Here is a 12,855-nt window from a genome sequence, read left to right on the forward strand (position 1 = left end):
GCGGGGGGCAATAATCAATATCTGATCTACACATGTGACTTGTTCATATAAATATATACACCAGTTTAACAATTATCACCATGGTTTTCCGCCTACGAATGTACAGTGATATATATATACTATGGAAGATTGTTGCAGGCATTTCAAAATCCCAACAAGTTCAGGTCAAGAAATTGTTGTCGAGGGGGTGAGAAAACGCAACAAGAAATCATGATTATTCCCGACCCCCCTTCTTGCGTTTGTTACGTTTGAAAATCTGTTTTCTCTCACCTGGGACATTCTGTTTGTGAGAACAATGTCAGAACACTACAACCATCGTAGTGCCCCAATAAAATAAACATGAGACTGAACAAATAGTATTATTTTATTCTAAATTATGTTAATGTTTATGATATAAAGATATATGGATGGCACACGTATTATGAAATGGTAGATATATTTTGAACACACATCCCGTAGCCATTTATGACAAGAACATGAATTAATGTATAAGAGGGTGATGTTTCATCAAATATTTAAAGTTTGTAACAACTTATCAGTTATCTTGTAATTCAAATTTAACATACTTAAAAATAAAAACCTTTAGTAAAGAGTGAACTTAAATTAATTGTGAAAGTAGCACATAAATGCTTGTAGTACATTTCATTGCTCTAAAAATACACATTTTTTACTTTTTCCCTAGGAATTGTTACAAATGCCATTTAAATTATTTCATGCTTTTTTCCTGCTAGTTTTAAACAAAGATAGGTTGCCAGGCAACAAAACATAGACCCACAGCAGCTAAACCATCTGGGCAGTTAACAAGAGTTGTTGCATATTTGTACTTTTGTCGGTAATGAAACATTTATAATACACTTAAATCTGATTAAGGGTAACATTCAACTCAATTAGAATTTGTTTGGCTTCTAGTTTTGCTCCATGGAAACGTTTAGTATACAAAACATTTAAGTTCATGGGTTAGCTGTTCAAGTTCTCAAAAATCATTGAAAATCAATATACTTTTTCGTCTCAAGACCTTAAATTCTGTGTATCAATCTAAAGTCAATCGAATGATTACTTTGGCCTGTACAGCATAAGCAAGATTTTTCGAAGTAATCAAGGGCCATAACTCTGGCAGTAACTATTGGAAATCCTTCATAACATATAGGTGCTTCGTCTCATGACTATTAACACTGTGTATAAATTTAAAATCAATTGGATGATAACTTTTTTGTCTCATGACCTTAAACACCGTGTATAAGAAGTTTAAGACAAAAAGATATTAACTTTAGCCTCGAAAGCGTCCACAAGATACTTCAAAGTGATCAAGGGCCATAACTCTGGCAGTAATTATCGGAAATTGTGGATAAGCAACCGACTTCTTCCTCTCATGATAATAAAGTAAACAGTGTGTATACATTTAAAGTCAATTGGATATTAACTTTTGCCTCTAGAGTGTTCGCAAGCAATTGTGGACGACGGACGACAATATAAGACTACATTTCAACGTGGGCATATAAAAAGCAGTGAATAAATCAATATAAGAACAGCTTTAATTTGGTAACACTAAATCATAACATACATATACTTGTAGTTTTAAAAAAATATAAAAGCACATAAGATATTGCAAAACATTTATAAATTATAACTTGTAAGGCTACATATTTACTGAAAGAAACAAATATTTACAAATCATAGAAAACTTTGAAAATAAATAATTAGCATATATTATGCAATCTTTATAAATTAGATAGAAAAGAAACATTTTATCTATACAAACAATTGTTCTCTGATAAATAATCTGCAAATATAAACTATATTCAGACTGGTATTTAAAGCGTTCTAAAACTAAAATGTCTGATAAAGAACTTGACAGCCACAAAGACTTTATTATCTACATGTATTTTGTTCAACTAAAATCTTCACACATGCCACGATAACAGAACCCATTATGATTTCTTACATAATACATGCAATTTTGTAATTACAATCTACTTAGCCATATAGAAATGTTCCAAAGAAACACACATTTCATAAGTTTGTATCCAATTTTAAATTATTTTTTTTACCTAAAGTAAAGATGTGTTATACATGAAAATGATTTCGTGATTTAGATACATAGGTAAACAAATTCAAGAATTAGAGCAAGTAAATGAATGGTTACTTTGAAAATAATATAGGTTTTATATTCAAGCATTTATTTTAACAATGTTTAATAAATGCCTGAAGAGCCGCTATCGCAGTGAAAACGTTAGCATAAAAATGTAGTTTTATTTTGCCATCTTTAATTTCAATTATATATTACTAAAGAGCAGCTTTAATTAACTATTCTACTATATATATATATAGACATGTATTAAATAAATACTTGAAAGTTGAAATGTTAGAGCAAAATACTTTTGGGATATTTATAGGTATCGGCAATATGGCAGTGAATCTAACGGATATGTTCAACAAGTAGTGCTCTCTTATTTTTGAAATCACATGTTTGCTGTGACTACTTCCAGTGTCAATTTGATATAAGAATTGTTTTCCTGTTACAGGATGCTGTATCATAACAGAAATACTTCAGATGTTCAAACCGAAGCAATTATAAGGGAGGAAAATCACTTTTTGAACAGATCTATAGGAAGATGAAAAAGACAAAACATCTAGTTGCAAATAATAACCCAAAATATTCAGTTTCAGGTTTAAAAGAAATGCACCAATTTGAACATAACATTGAAAACAACACGTCCGGTTTGTAATACAATTGCTACAAACAATCTTCATATAAAATAATGCACACCGTTTTATGAACACATTAAAAAAACACTTTGCAGTGTTAAAAAGTTTGGAATGTTAAAAATTATTTAATAATATATTACTCATAGAGTACACAACACACATTTTAACAGGATATACATTATTCTAAGTTTCTGCTTACTATAAAGTAGCATTTAGGCAACACAAATAAAATAAGTTGTTTTTCGGGCACCGACTACACCCAAAAATGGTTGAGCTTGCAGTCTTTTTATTGGTTTTGATGAAATAAAACCCCAACCCAATTCCCACTCAACCATCGATATGCAAGTCGTAAAAGAAAAACACATGCCTTCATGTGTCGTACAGTATATCCATTCAGGTGTGTTAAAACTGGGTAATATGAAAATACTTATTTATGGGTCTTTATTATCGATATTGAAAGAACCTCCATTTTTGTATCATATATCAATTACCTTCCCTTAAAGATGCATTATGGGAGATTTTAATAGAGAGTTGGCCATTCTTGCTATAACAGTTCAAAAATAATCAAGTAACGTTTTCAATTCGTATCACATTTATTTTTACTACAAATTAAAAAAAAGACTTTTATTATATAGATAAGAAGCGAAAGTTTTAAAGGAATGGACCAAATCAATGAGGCATAATTATAGCCGACTTCTTCAATTGAAATAAGAAACATTGATCCAATGGCAATGGGGCTGCATGGGCTGCAATTCAACTGGGGTGATGTTAGCTGCGATGTTTATCAATTTCCATAATTTTTCTGTAAACGCAAGTGACAAAAGAGCGTATAATACCGACATCTAAACTCTCATTTTAACCACAAATAAACATAATATCAAGGCCGTATATATCGAACTTTCAATCAAATTGACCGACATATGCAGCCTCGCTCAACAGCGGCCTCGCTTCGTACTCTATCATTCAGCCTCGATCTAAAATTTCCCAGAGTATGACGTCAACGTAACGGTTAATCTCAGCTTACGATGCCATTTAAAAATTTAATCAATCAATGAAATCCTGTTTAAATCCAAGCCATCCGTGGGTCTACAGAGTTGATTTTGTGCTTGTGTAAATAAAGGTCTAATTTATAATTTCTATGACATCTGAAGCCTAAATAAAGACTTGCAATAATCAGATTTAGCTCTTGCATAATGTATGTTTCATTGTCCATACAAAACATTGCTGACAACAATAATTATAGTTGAATGCGTATATCAATATGTTAATTAGAAACAGACTTTCCTTTGTCATGACTGAAAACTTACCTTCGGCTAAATATGATTGAATGTAACTGTATGAACAGATCTGTCTGGGAGAAATTGTCATGTGAAAACAGGAATGAAATCATTTGTAAAAGGTCCTTGGGTGAAACGACTCACTCGTATTTGCATGCTTAATGCAAATTGTGGTCTCGCACAAGATTTACTTAGCTACAGGGACGACGGCGTTGACAAATAGTAAGTCTACAATTTACCACATAATTTGTACCACTTTTTGATCGTCAAGTCTCAAGTCCAAATTGAGAAAGGCGGCATATCCGTTTCCCTGTTGACTATTATTGGAGTTGAAAAGGCGAAGACAGTGACTGAAGTCATTCCTATTGCTTTGCAACAGTGCGATTATGGTGATCTGGAAACTGGCAAGAACATAAAAACAAGTGATGCTTTCTGTTCTCATAAAAAAAAGGACTGTCCTCCAGCCCATGCAATTTTCAGTAATAGCCAAATTTTATTTTGCACCATCCACTAGCCAGCAATGAATTTAAAAAAAAAAAAAAGCTGACCTCCCCTCCTACAAGAAGCTGTCAATTGCCCAAAAAACAAGACATTTATTTTGTGTGGCCTTACTTATAACATAAAATTAATAAATTTGCACATTATATGCACAGATGGATTACACCCATATTCCTTCCAGTCTAACACTCACATAATTCAATAACATATACTCTATAGTTTTAGTATTTATCTTACTTTAACAATATCACTAAATCTAGATTGTATGGACGGATATTGTCTGTAGCTAGCACAATATTATCAGACACTTAACAGACTTATCTCCCTTGAACATTACTACATTCTTTCTGTACACTGCTCATCTCTTCATCTCACTAGAAGAGCAAAAATTATATTCAGAACTTGACATTAACAGTTTCCCACATGCCTGGCACAAATAACAGATAATCTGACTGTGAAATTTGGATACTTACTTTCTCAATTGAGTATGTCAACAATTCATGCTATTTGATCTATTAAAATAATTTTATCTTCAAGTGATAGTATTAACAAAGCTTAGCAAATAAAAATTGCCTGAATAGCAAGTTTCTCTATAAATACGGTCAAGAATTGGCATACCATAATTTTCTCACTAAAAATACAATTTATGGAAATGCACAAAAAGAATGTAACAGAGCATAATAATATGCTACGATGATCGTAAATAGGAAGTATTGATAATAATAATCAGCAGCTAATTTGATATGATGCTGATTTTAAAAAAATCATTTTTAAATGATTCATGCAACAAATTTGTTAATTATTAGCTTACATTGGTATCAATCTAGTTTCGCTTTCTTACTAGATGTGGTTTCATCATTAACAGATATCGTGTGTTTAAAGGTGTAACGAGTCACCTCATAGTACCCGGGACAATAGGTACTGTTCTGTGAGATACTGGCCTGAGAACCAAGGCTGACTGTTGAAGCATTACTAGCATCTCTTTGTAAAGATTGAGATGTCCCGGATAATAAACCTTGTGATTGATGGAATTCAACTAATGCTTTCCATATTTTGTTTCTGTGGCTTGTACCTATCTTCATGTTTTCTAAATCCTGAAATAAAATAAATATACGATGTAAGTAGTGATACATGTTGTATTATACTATGTCCACCAGACCCGACAACTACAATTTTAATGTGGTAGAAGCAGAAACCAAAGTGCATGTCCAAATTTCATATATTTTAGTGTTATACTTTCTAATTTTTTTTATAGTAGTTAAACGCAAATTCTAAAACAATTGTAACATTTTGATAAAGTGAAGATTGTGTCATACTTACATCTAAAGTAAACTCATCCAACTGGAACATGTGGTTTAAACCTTTCTGTTGGAAATTATCAATATAGGCTGATAACCCTAACTGTGACAACCATCTACAACACAATCAACAACAAATATTATTTCATAGTTTATTAACAACCTTTCATGACATCAACCAAATCTGGTACACACATTGTAAAATCACCTTAAATCTAATACAGTGAATTCTTTATTGAATCTCTTCTTTTTATCAATCCAATTCTCTGGTAATATATTAATTCAATACAATGCTACAAGACAGACATACATATATTACGACAGGATTTACTTATAAAATCTTCCAAAATCTACTTGGAGCACTGAGATTTATCATGGTAAAATCAGAATCATATGGAGTAACTACATACCCAGCTACAGAATTATCCGATAACGTCAAAATACCATTTCTACCAGCTGGTTCTTCTTTAACTAAGACATTTTCACCAGATAATACTTGTACTTCTTGATTTAACTGTGAACTAGTAACATGGTTCGCATCTGTATTAAATGGTAAACTGCCTTGTCTTGTTTCACCATTTTGAGGTGTAAGAGCACCATCTCGGTTAGGTATAGATACCATTCTTGTTTGGGTTACCCTAAAATAATTATATCAAACAATAAGATCATTGTGAGACTGTTCAGTTATTTTTTCTACGGCCAAATGTCCAAGTTGTTCACTGAATGTGAATGACTAGGTAATAGTTTACTTGTCTGTCATAAGTGCAGACCATGCTTGAAAGAATGTGTTGGATAAACATGTATTTTAATACTGAGACAGAAAGAATTCCTGAATAGCTGCAGCTAGAGACAATCAAATTTATCTCCCCTTAAAAATCTTTCAAAGTCTTCAACTGTTTGAACTATGTGGTACGGTTACACGTCACATGATCATCAAACTATGAAATATATAAACAGGCCAACAGTGAGGCGGATGTGCCCCACCAAAATCAACACGACACATATTGATTAATTGCACATTTATCTTTTTCAAAAGTATTTGAGCAATTGAACTGATCATCTATCTATACTTAGTCTAAGTATAAAATGTTCACGATCAAATTCGGTCAAGGTTTTGAAGTACCTGGTAGTGAAACTATATTCACTAAGCTTCATCACTCTCCCTCAGTTATAATCAAAGTTATGTCCCAAGAATAAACCAATCAAATTGCTTAGCGCTGTTTAGCTTAAATGGGAAATGTTAAACAGTGAACTTGGTCAAGATTTCACCTAATGAACATCTACATCAAGTTTAACCATTCTACCTCAATTAAAAGTAGGGTTGTTATGTTCCAAAGTCTTGACCAATCAAATTGCTTATTGCTACATAGCCTTAGCAGAAAATGCTTATTATCGAACTTAGTCAAGGTTAGTTTCATCACTCTTACTTAAACATGCATTATGCAAGAGCTAAATCTGCCTATTGCAGGTCTTTCTTTGGGTCTGAACTGTTATCTAAATTATGAATTGGACATGAATTAACTTATCCAGAACATAATCATCTCTCGATGCCATTATTAGCCTGCGATATTTACTGGATTTGAATACATTTTGTGTTCCAAAGTCTCAACCAATCAAATGGCTTATCACTCTGCTTACCCTGAGCAGAAAATGCACATTATCAAACTTAGTCGAGTACTCATGTAATGAAATTATGCACAAAGTTTCATCACTCTCAATTAATTAGAACTAAGGCATCAACCAATCAAATTGCTTATCTCTGCTTACCCCAAGTAGAAATTGTTCATTTTCTAACTCCATCAAGGCATTCACCTAATAAACATTTTAGCTCAATTAGGAGAGTCATTGTGTCCCCAAAAGTGTGACTGGCAGACCTCGAAAGACAAGGGACAATAACAAAGATACTGTTAGGACAGGAATCAATCCTTCATTCAATGTAACTTAAGTAAATCTTTAATATATCCAAGATTATTCAATCACATTGAAGACCTCAATAATGCTCAAATAAATGTCTCAATATACTTTCATGGTATCTTGACCAATTTATTACTCTCCAATAAATGTCTCAAACTTAATTGGTACCTCGATCAATCCATCATACTCTATTACTACATGTATGTTCTGTAGTTTTAAGATTTGAAGTAAAGTAATAGATATGAATCTTACATAAATACTTTATTTTTCTTAGCTTTTGTTACAATTTTTATTTTATGCCTGTATAAAGTATAACTCCTTCATGTTCCTCCATTAAAAAATGGTACTTCATGATTTTATCATACATCAGGCCATATAAAAAAAAATATTTTGGTTCTCAGAAAAAAGGGCTGCATGTAGTGCATGATCTGTTTTTATTTTAAAAAATAACGAGCGGTTGCCATGCAAGAAACGTCCACATTTTACAAGAGATGGACAGAACAAGCTAATAAGCAAGTTTCGTTGTTATGGTCTGACATTCGTCAATATCAAAAGGAACCAAGATCTTTTCCGATTTTCAGGATATTTAAACACAATCGCAATTACGGTGTAACAGTGACATGACCTCTAGGGGGACCATAAGCTAAAAACATGATTTTTAGTACAATCAGGGACCACAAACCAGGAAGTTAGAGTCCGATACATGCCAATATCAAAAGGAACCGAGATCTTTGGGATTTGAACATATGTTTTAAGTTTCGTCAAAATTGTGACCTGTAGTTAGGGTTAGGGAGAATAAATACTTTTTTCGGAAAACCAACAAATGCCTGGTGGTTTTATATATCATTGGACAAAAAGTGCATTTTTAGGTTGGTGCGGGCCATTTTTGTTTTTTCAATATGGATAATACATGTATATACACTTTTAATTATTTATATCGCTCTAGTCTTCTGGTAGTCCATTGTTTATATTATACAATCGTGTATTGGTCAGTAAAATATTATAACATCCTTTAAAAATATAGTCTCCATAAGATCTTAACTATCATATCCTTCCTGCCAGTGCCATTTTTAATAGTGCATCAGTGTCCTCCGCTTCAATTCTGACTTTGTGAAGTTTTGAAAACAAGATTTTATGTCTTAGTAACTATCCGTTTCTGCCAAATGTCTGGAGCTACAGTTAATCGTAGGTAGGCTATCTCACCGAGAAATTGTTTCTAGGTTAATTAATCTGACTTATTGATGCCTCCGTCAGCGGACCTCTGTGTCTCTTACAAATATCCCCTAGTTCAAACATTTTGCGGGTTCTCTTTTCTCAGCTCTTGTTTCGTCCTTATAGATAGTTCCTTGGCAACCTTAACAGTTGCCAGAAATGCTTTCTCGGGTGCCTTCACTTTTTTACCTCTATTTACTCTCTCAACCATTTCCAGGAACTTCGATTCTCGCCTTTTTCAATAAACTCTTCGAATACTAGGAGTCCATTGCTAGCCACAACATCCTTCACTGACGTTATCTTGAACAGTGGTCATCCCACCTTATGCACAGATCTGATTTTCAGCTTGGCCAACTTGCATTCACATCTCAGGTTTGTCAAAGGAGTGAATTGAATTTTAGAGTCTATAATATTGCCGGATTTAAAACAGTCCATAGCTCCTAGTTGTTGGTCCTGTGATCATGGCACAAACTCAGATTTCCAAAGTCAGTTTTTGTACCGTTATGGCAAACATACGTTATTTTTGCAGATTTTGGCCGCCATCTTGGATTCATGAAAAAATATTATTGCTGGAATTGAAACCAGAGACCCCGAAAACACTATAATAAGGCATATAAGCCAATACCGAAACATTATGGTAAACACGTTATTTTTGCAAATTGTGGTCTCCATCTTAGATTCATGAAACAAATTTTTATTGCCGAAATTGAAACAGGTGACCCCGAAAACCAAATAAAGGACATATTATAAGGTATATAAAAGCTCACACCGAAACTTTACATATGTTAAAACCTGTTAATTTTGCTGATTTTGGCCGCCATCATGAAAAAAGTGGCCCGCACCAACCTACAAATCCATTTTCGTCAAAAATTCTTCCAAATTTGTGATTTTCAGCTTGTATTGCATATAAAACCACCAGGCGTTTAAAATTGACCTCGACACTACTGTAGTGTCCACAAACAAAATACATGTATGAACGGACACACGGACGAAGAGGCTCTAAAGGAAGTGGCTCTAATAAGAATATCTAAAGTACACAACCCTGATAAATGATACTGACAATCATAAATGATACTGGATAATCATACATTTCTGGTAAGAAACATGATGAGATAAATGTAGTGCCTTGAGTTGAAATGCTATGTTTATGAGAGTCATTTAGCCCAGTTGAGATCCTTTAACAAAATAAAAAAACCCACAAAAAACCCCAACAACTCCTTCCTGCATCAGACTTTTGGTAAGGATTGTCCGAGAACCAGAATATTATAGACATAATTAATATAGAATATGATAAAGCACTTCAGATTTTAAGGAATAAATTATGTTCTACATATATATACAAGAAATACAATTATAAATATAATAAAATTATGAAGATACTGGCAGTGAAATAATTCACATCATAACTAATTACTATTATACAGGGTCTGTAAACAAATTAAGATCTTGGGGTTTGTAAACAAATCAAGACCATATGGTTTGTAAACAAATTAAGACGTCAAATTCAAAGACTTTTCCTCGCCAAAATTGATTTATCATGGCCTTCTAGAACAGAGTATTGTAAAATATTACCAATTAAATTAGGACATTTCGGAGAGTTTTGTTGATATCTTTGAAAATTATAAACAAATCAAAGGGATTTTGAATAACCGAGGAAGGGTTTTAAGGCAGGGTTCAATTAAAAAAACTCGATGTTGCAAACCAGTTAGTAGTGCGACCCCTGTATAAAGCAATAAATCCATCTTTTTGTTTGCATGTACATCATTATTTCTCACGGACATGCACAACCGTAATCATTAAAAGAAAGTAAAGCATACTTTTAATACAAACAAATAATTCTACAGTCCTTACAATCCATATCCCTTTCTATATAAATGATCAACTCAAATTAAGCTGAATATAATGTACTTCTGTTTAAAATTCTATGAGGTTTGTTTCTTAAAAGTTTATTGCAAGATATTTGATCTATATATAACGAGATTTGAAAAAAAAAATATTGTTGAGCATGGACGGAAAACTAGCCAAGGGTAGATAAAATATCAAAAGACACCCAAACAATGAAACATCTATGGAACAATTTTTTTTTTTTATATAAAACTTGTGAATTAAGAATGATTTTTTTATCTTTGTATTTACTCTTTTATGTCTCATATCTAACTGACTACAAAATATTTTATTTAATAAATGATATGAAATAAATACTATGAATAAGTGAGAACAATGATAAATGTATAATACGATAAATAATAATCCAACAACATGGAGTAGGAAGCCATTAGGATCTGTGAATCTTCGGGTATTTGTTTGGTTTTGGATGTTTTTTGCGTTTAGCCATCAGTTTTGCCTTTGTTTGTTGGTTAGATAACATAGCCAGCCATCTGCAAATAGTCAATTTCCATTTTTTAGTTCTACTAGTTTTTCTCAATACCAATGTGTCTAATGCGATTTTTTTTTTTATAGAATTTGCAGGTGGCTGCTAGATTTCTACTCCCTTCACTTCAATAATATTATTAAACATACCAGGCTTCGAACTCCAATTCTTGATGGAAATAATAATTATCTTAATCACCTGAAATTTATCTTCTTTAATAAACACAATATTAGCCACAATTTCACACATTACAGAAAAGCTAAAGCCAAAGTAATCTCAAAGCAATTTAAAACTGAAAAGCGTATCTTGCAACCACCTACATAAATCAAGTTCCAAAGATTTCCACAACTAGACAATGTCTTCAAGTTAAATAAAGAATATACGTACTGTCGTTGAATCTCTACTTGATGTTGTTTGTAGGTTTCGACTTGTGTTGCAGGCACCATGGCAGACAGTTCCAGTGAATCTCTCAATTTACATAGTATCTCATAATTCTCTCTCCCTCTAACCTACAAAAGAAACATGTATAGTATAGATAGATCAAATTTATCTTATCGTATATTTTATAGCAATAATTTATAGCTACATAAGAGTAGGAAGTAAAAATTTTGTGTTTTCAAATTATCTAGAAAAAATTTGATATGGATGGAATTTGAGGCGTCCAGCAAATACACATGAAAAATATTAATCAAAATTCTTTAAGTATAGCAGGCAATTCATCTGAATGAATACATCCATCAGCTGAATATATCACAGCTAAGCCTTTTGAAGCAATGTGAATTTCATTGTACACAATGAATAAACATCTTCATATATACATCATGTCATGTATCCGATGATATACTGAAATTTCATGTTAAAAGCCTATAAATTGTTTAAAGCAATCTAATTACTTACTGTTAATGTGAATACTTCATCATCACCAATTTTACGTTTTTTCCCAGGACCTATACTTGTAATTTCTGTACCAAGTGTCATCTTGTGTGCAGCCACTGTAAAGTGAAAGTAACATTATGAAATGTTAATTTTTTTTAACTGAAAATCATTTCTATATCACATTGTACATATCATCACTTTTTAAAAAATGAATAGTAGTAATACAAGTAGAGAGAGAGAGAGAGAGAGAAATGGGGTTTAACACCCACTCGACACAGACTAGGTCATTTCGAGACAAACATGGTTTAATTTTATTTCAATAATTCACTTGCGCTTATAGATCGGAGGCTCAGTGCGAGGGGGGTGTCTATCAAATGGGCACAAAACCAGGCCCAACTTTTCTAGAGTAAAATTTTGCGTAGAATACGATGCCGAGTGGTAATCAGTCCACCGTTGGGGCGTTTTCGAGATATTCGGGGTCAAGAGAGAGAGAGAGAAATGGGGTTTAACGTCCACTCAACACAAACTAGGTCATTTCGGGATGAACATATGGTTTCATTTTATTTCAATAATTCGCTTGCGCGTAGGGGTCTTTAGCATTGGGAGGAAACCGGAGGACCCGGAGAAAACCCACGAGGTTGGACAGGCGACCCTACTCCTTGTCACGTACAACCGGGGATTCGAAACCACGCCAGTTGACTCA

The 12,855-nt window shown here is 32.9% G+C and overlaps 1 protein-coding gene across 4 annotated transcripts in view; it reads right to left on the reverse strand.

Annotated features, from left to right (window-relative positions):
• Positions 1-346: 346 nt before the first annotated feature.
• The window catches only part of LOC126828544 (cellular tumor antigen p53), a 50,763-nt gene continuing 38,254 nt past the window's right edge, over positions 347-12,855 (reverse strand). For 3 of the 4 annotated variants that reach the window (XM_050558366.2, XM_050558368.1, XM_050558369.2), the window contains 5 exons: positions 12,174-12,268; positions 11,664-11,785; positions 6,190-6,417; positions 5,802-5,895; positions 347-5,575 (listed from right to left, as the gene is read on the reverse strand). In XM_050558366.2, the coding sequence (XP_050414323.1) occupies positions 5,300-5,575; positions 5,802-5,895; positions 6,190-6,417; positions 11,664-11,785; positions 12,174-12,268 (815 nt within the window). In that variant the 3' untranslated portion in view covers positions 347-5,299. The remainder of the gene's footprint in view (positions 5,576-5,801; positions 5,896-6,189; positions 6,418-11,663; positions 11,786-12,173; positions 12,269-12,855) is intronic. The other variant, XM_050558367.2, reaches the window with a different exon arrangement.

Source organism: Patella vulgata, chromosome 7 (assembly GCF_932274485.2).
Source record: "Patella vulgata chromosome 7, xgPatVulg1.2, whole genome shotgun sequence".
Taxonomy (NCBI): domain Eukaryota; kingdom Metazoa; phylum Mollusca; class Gastropoda; family Patellidae; genus Patella; species Patella vulgata.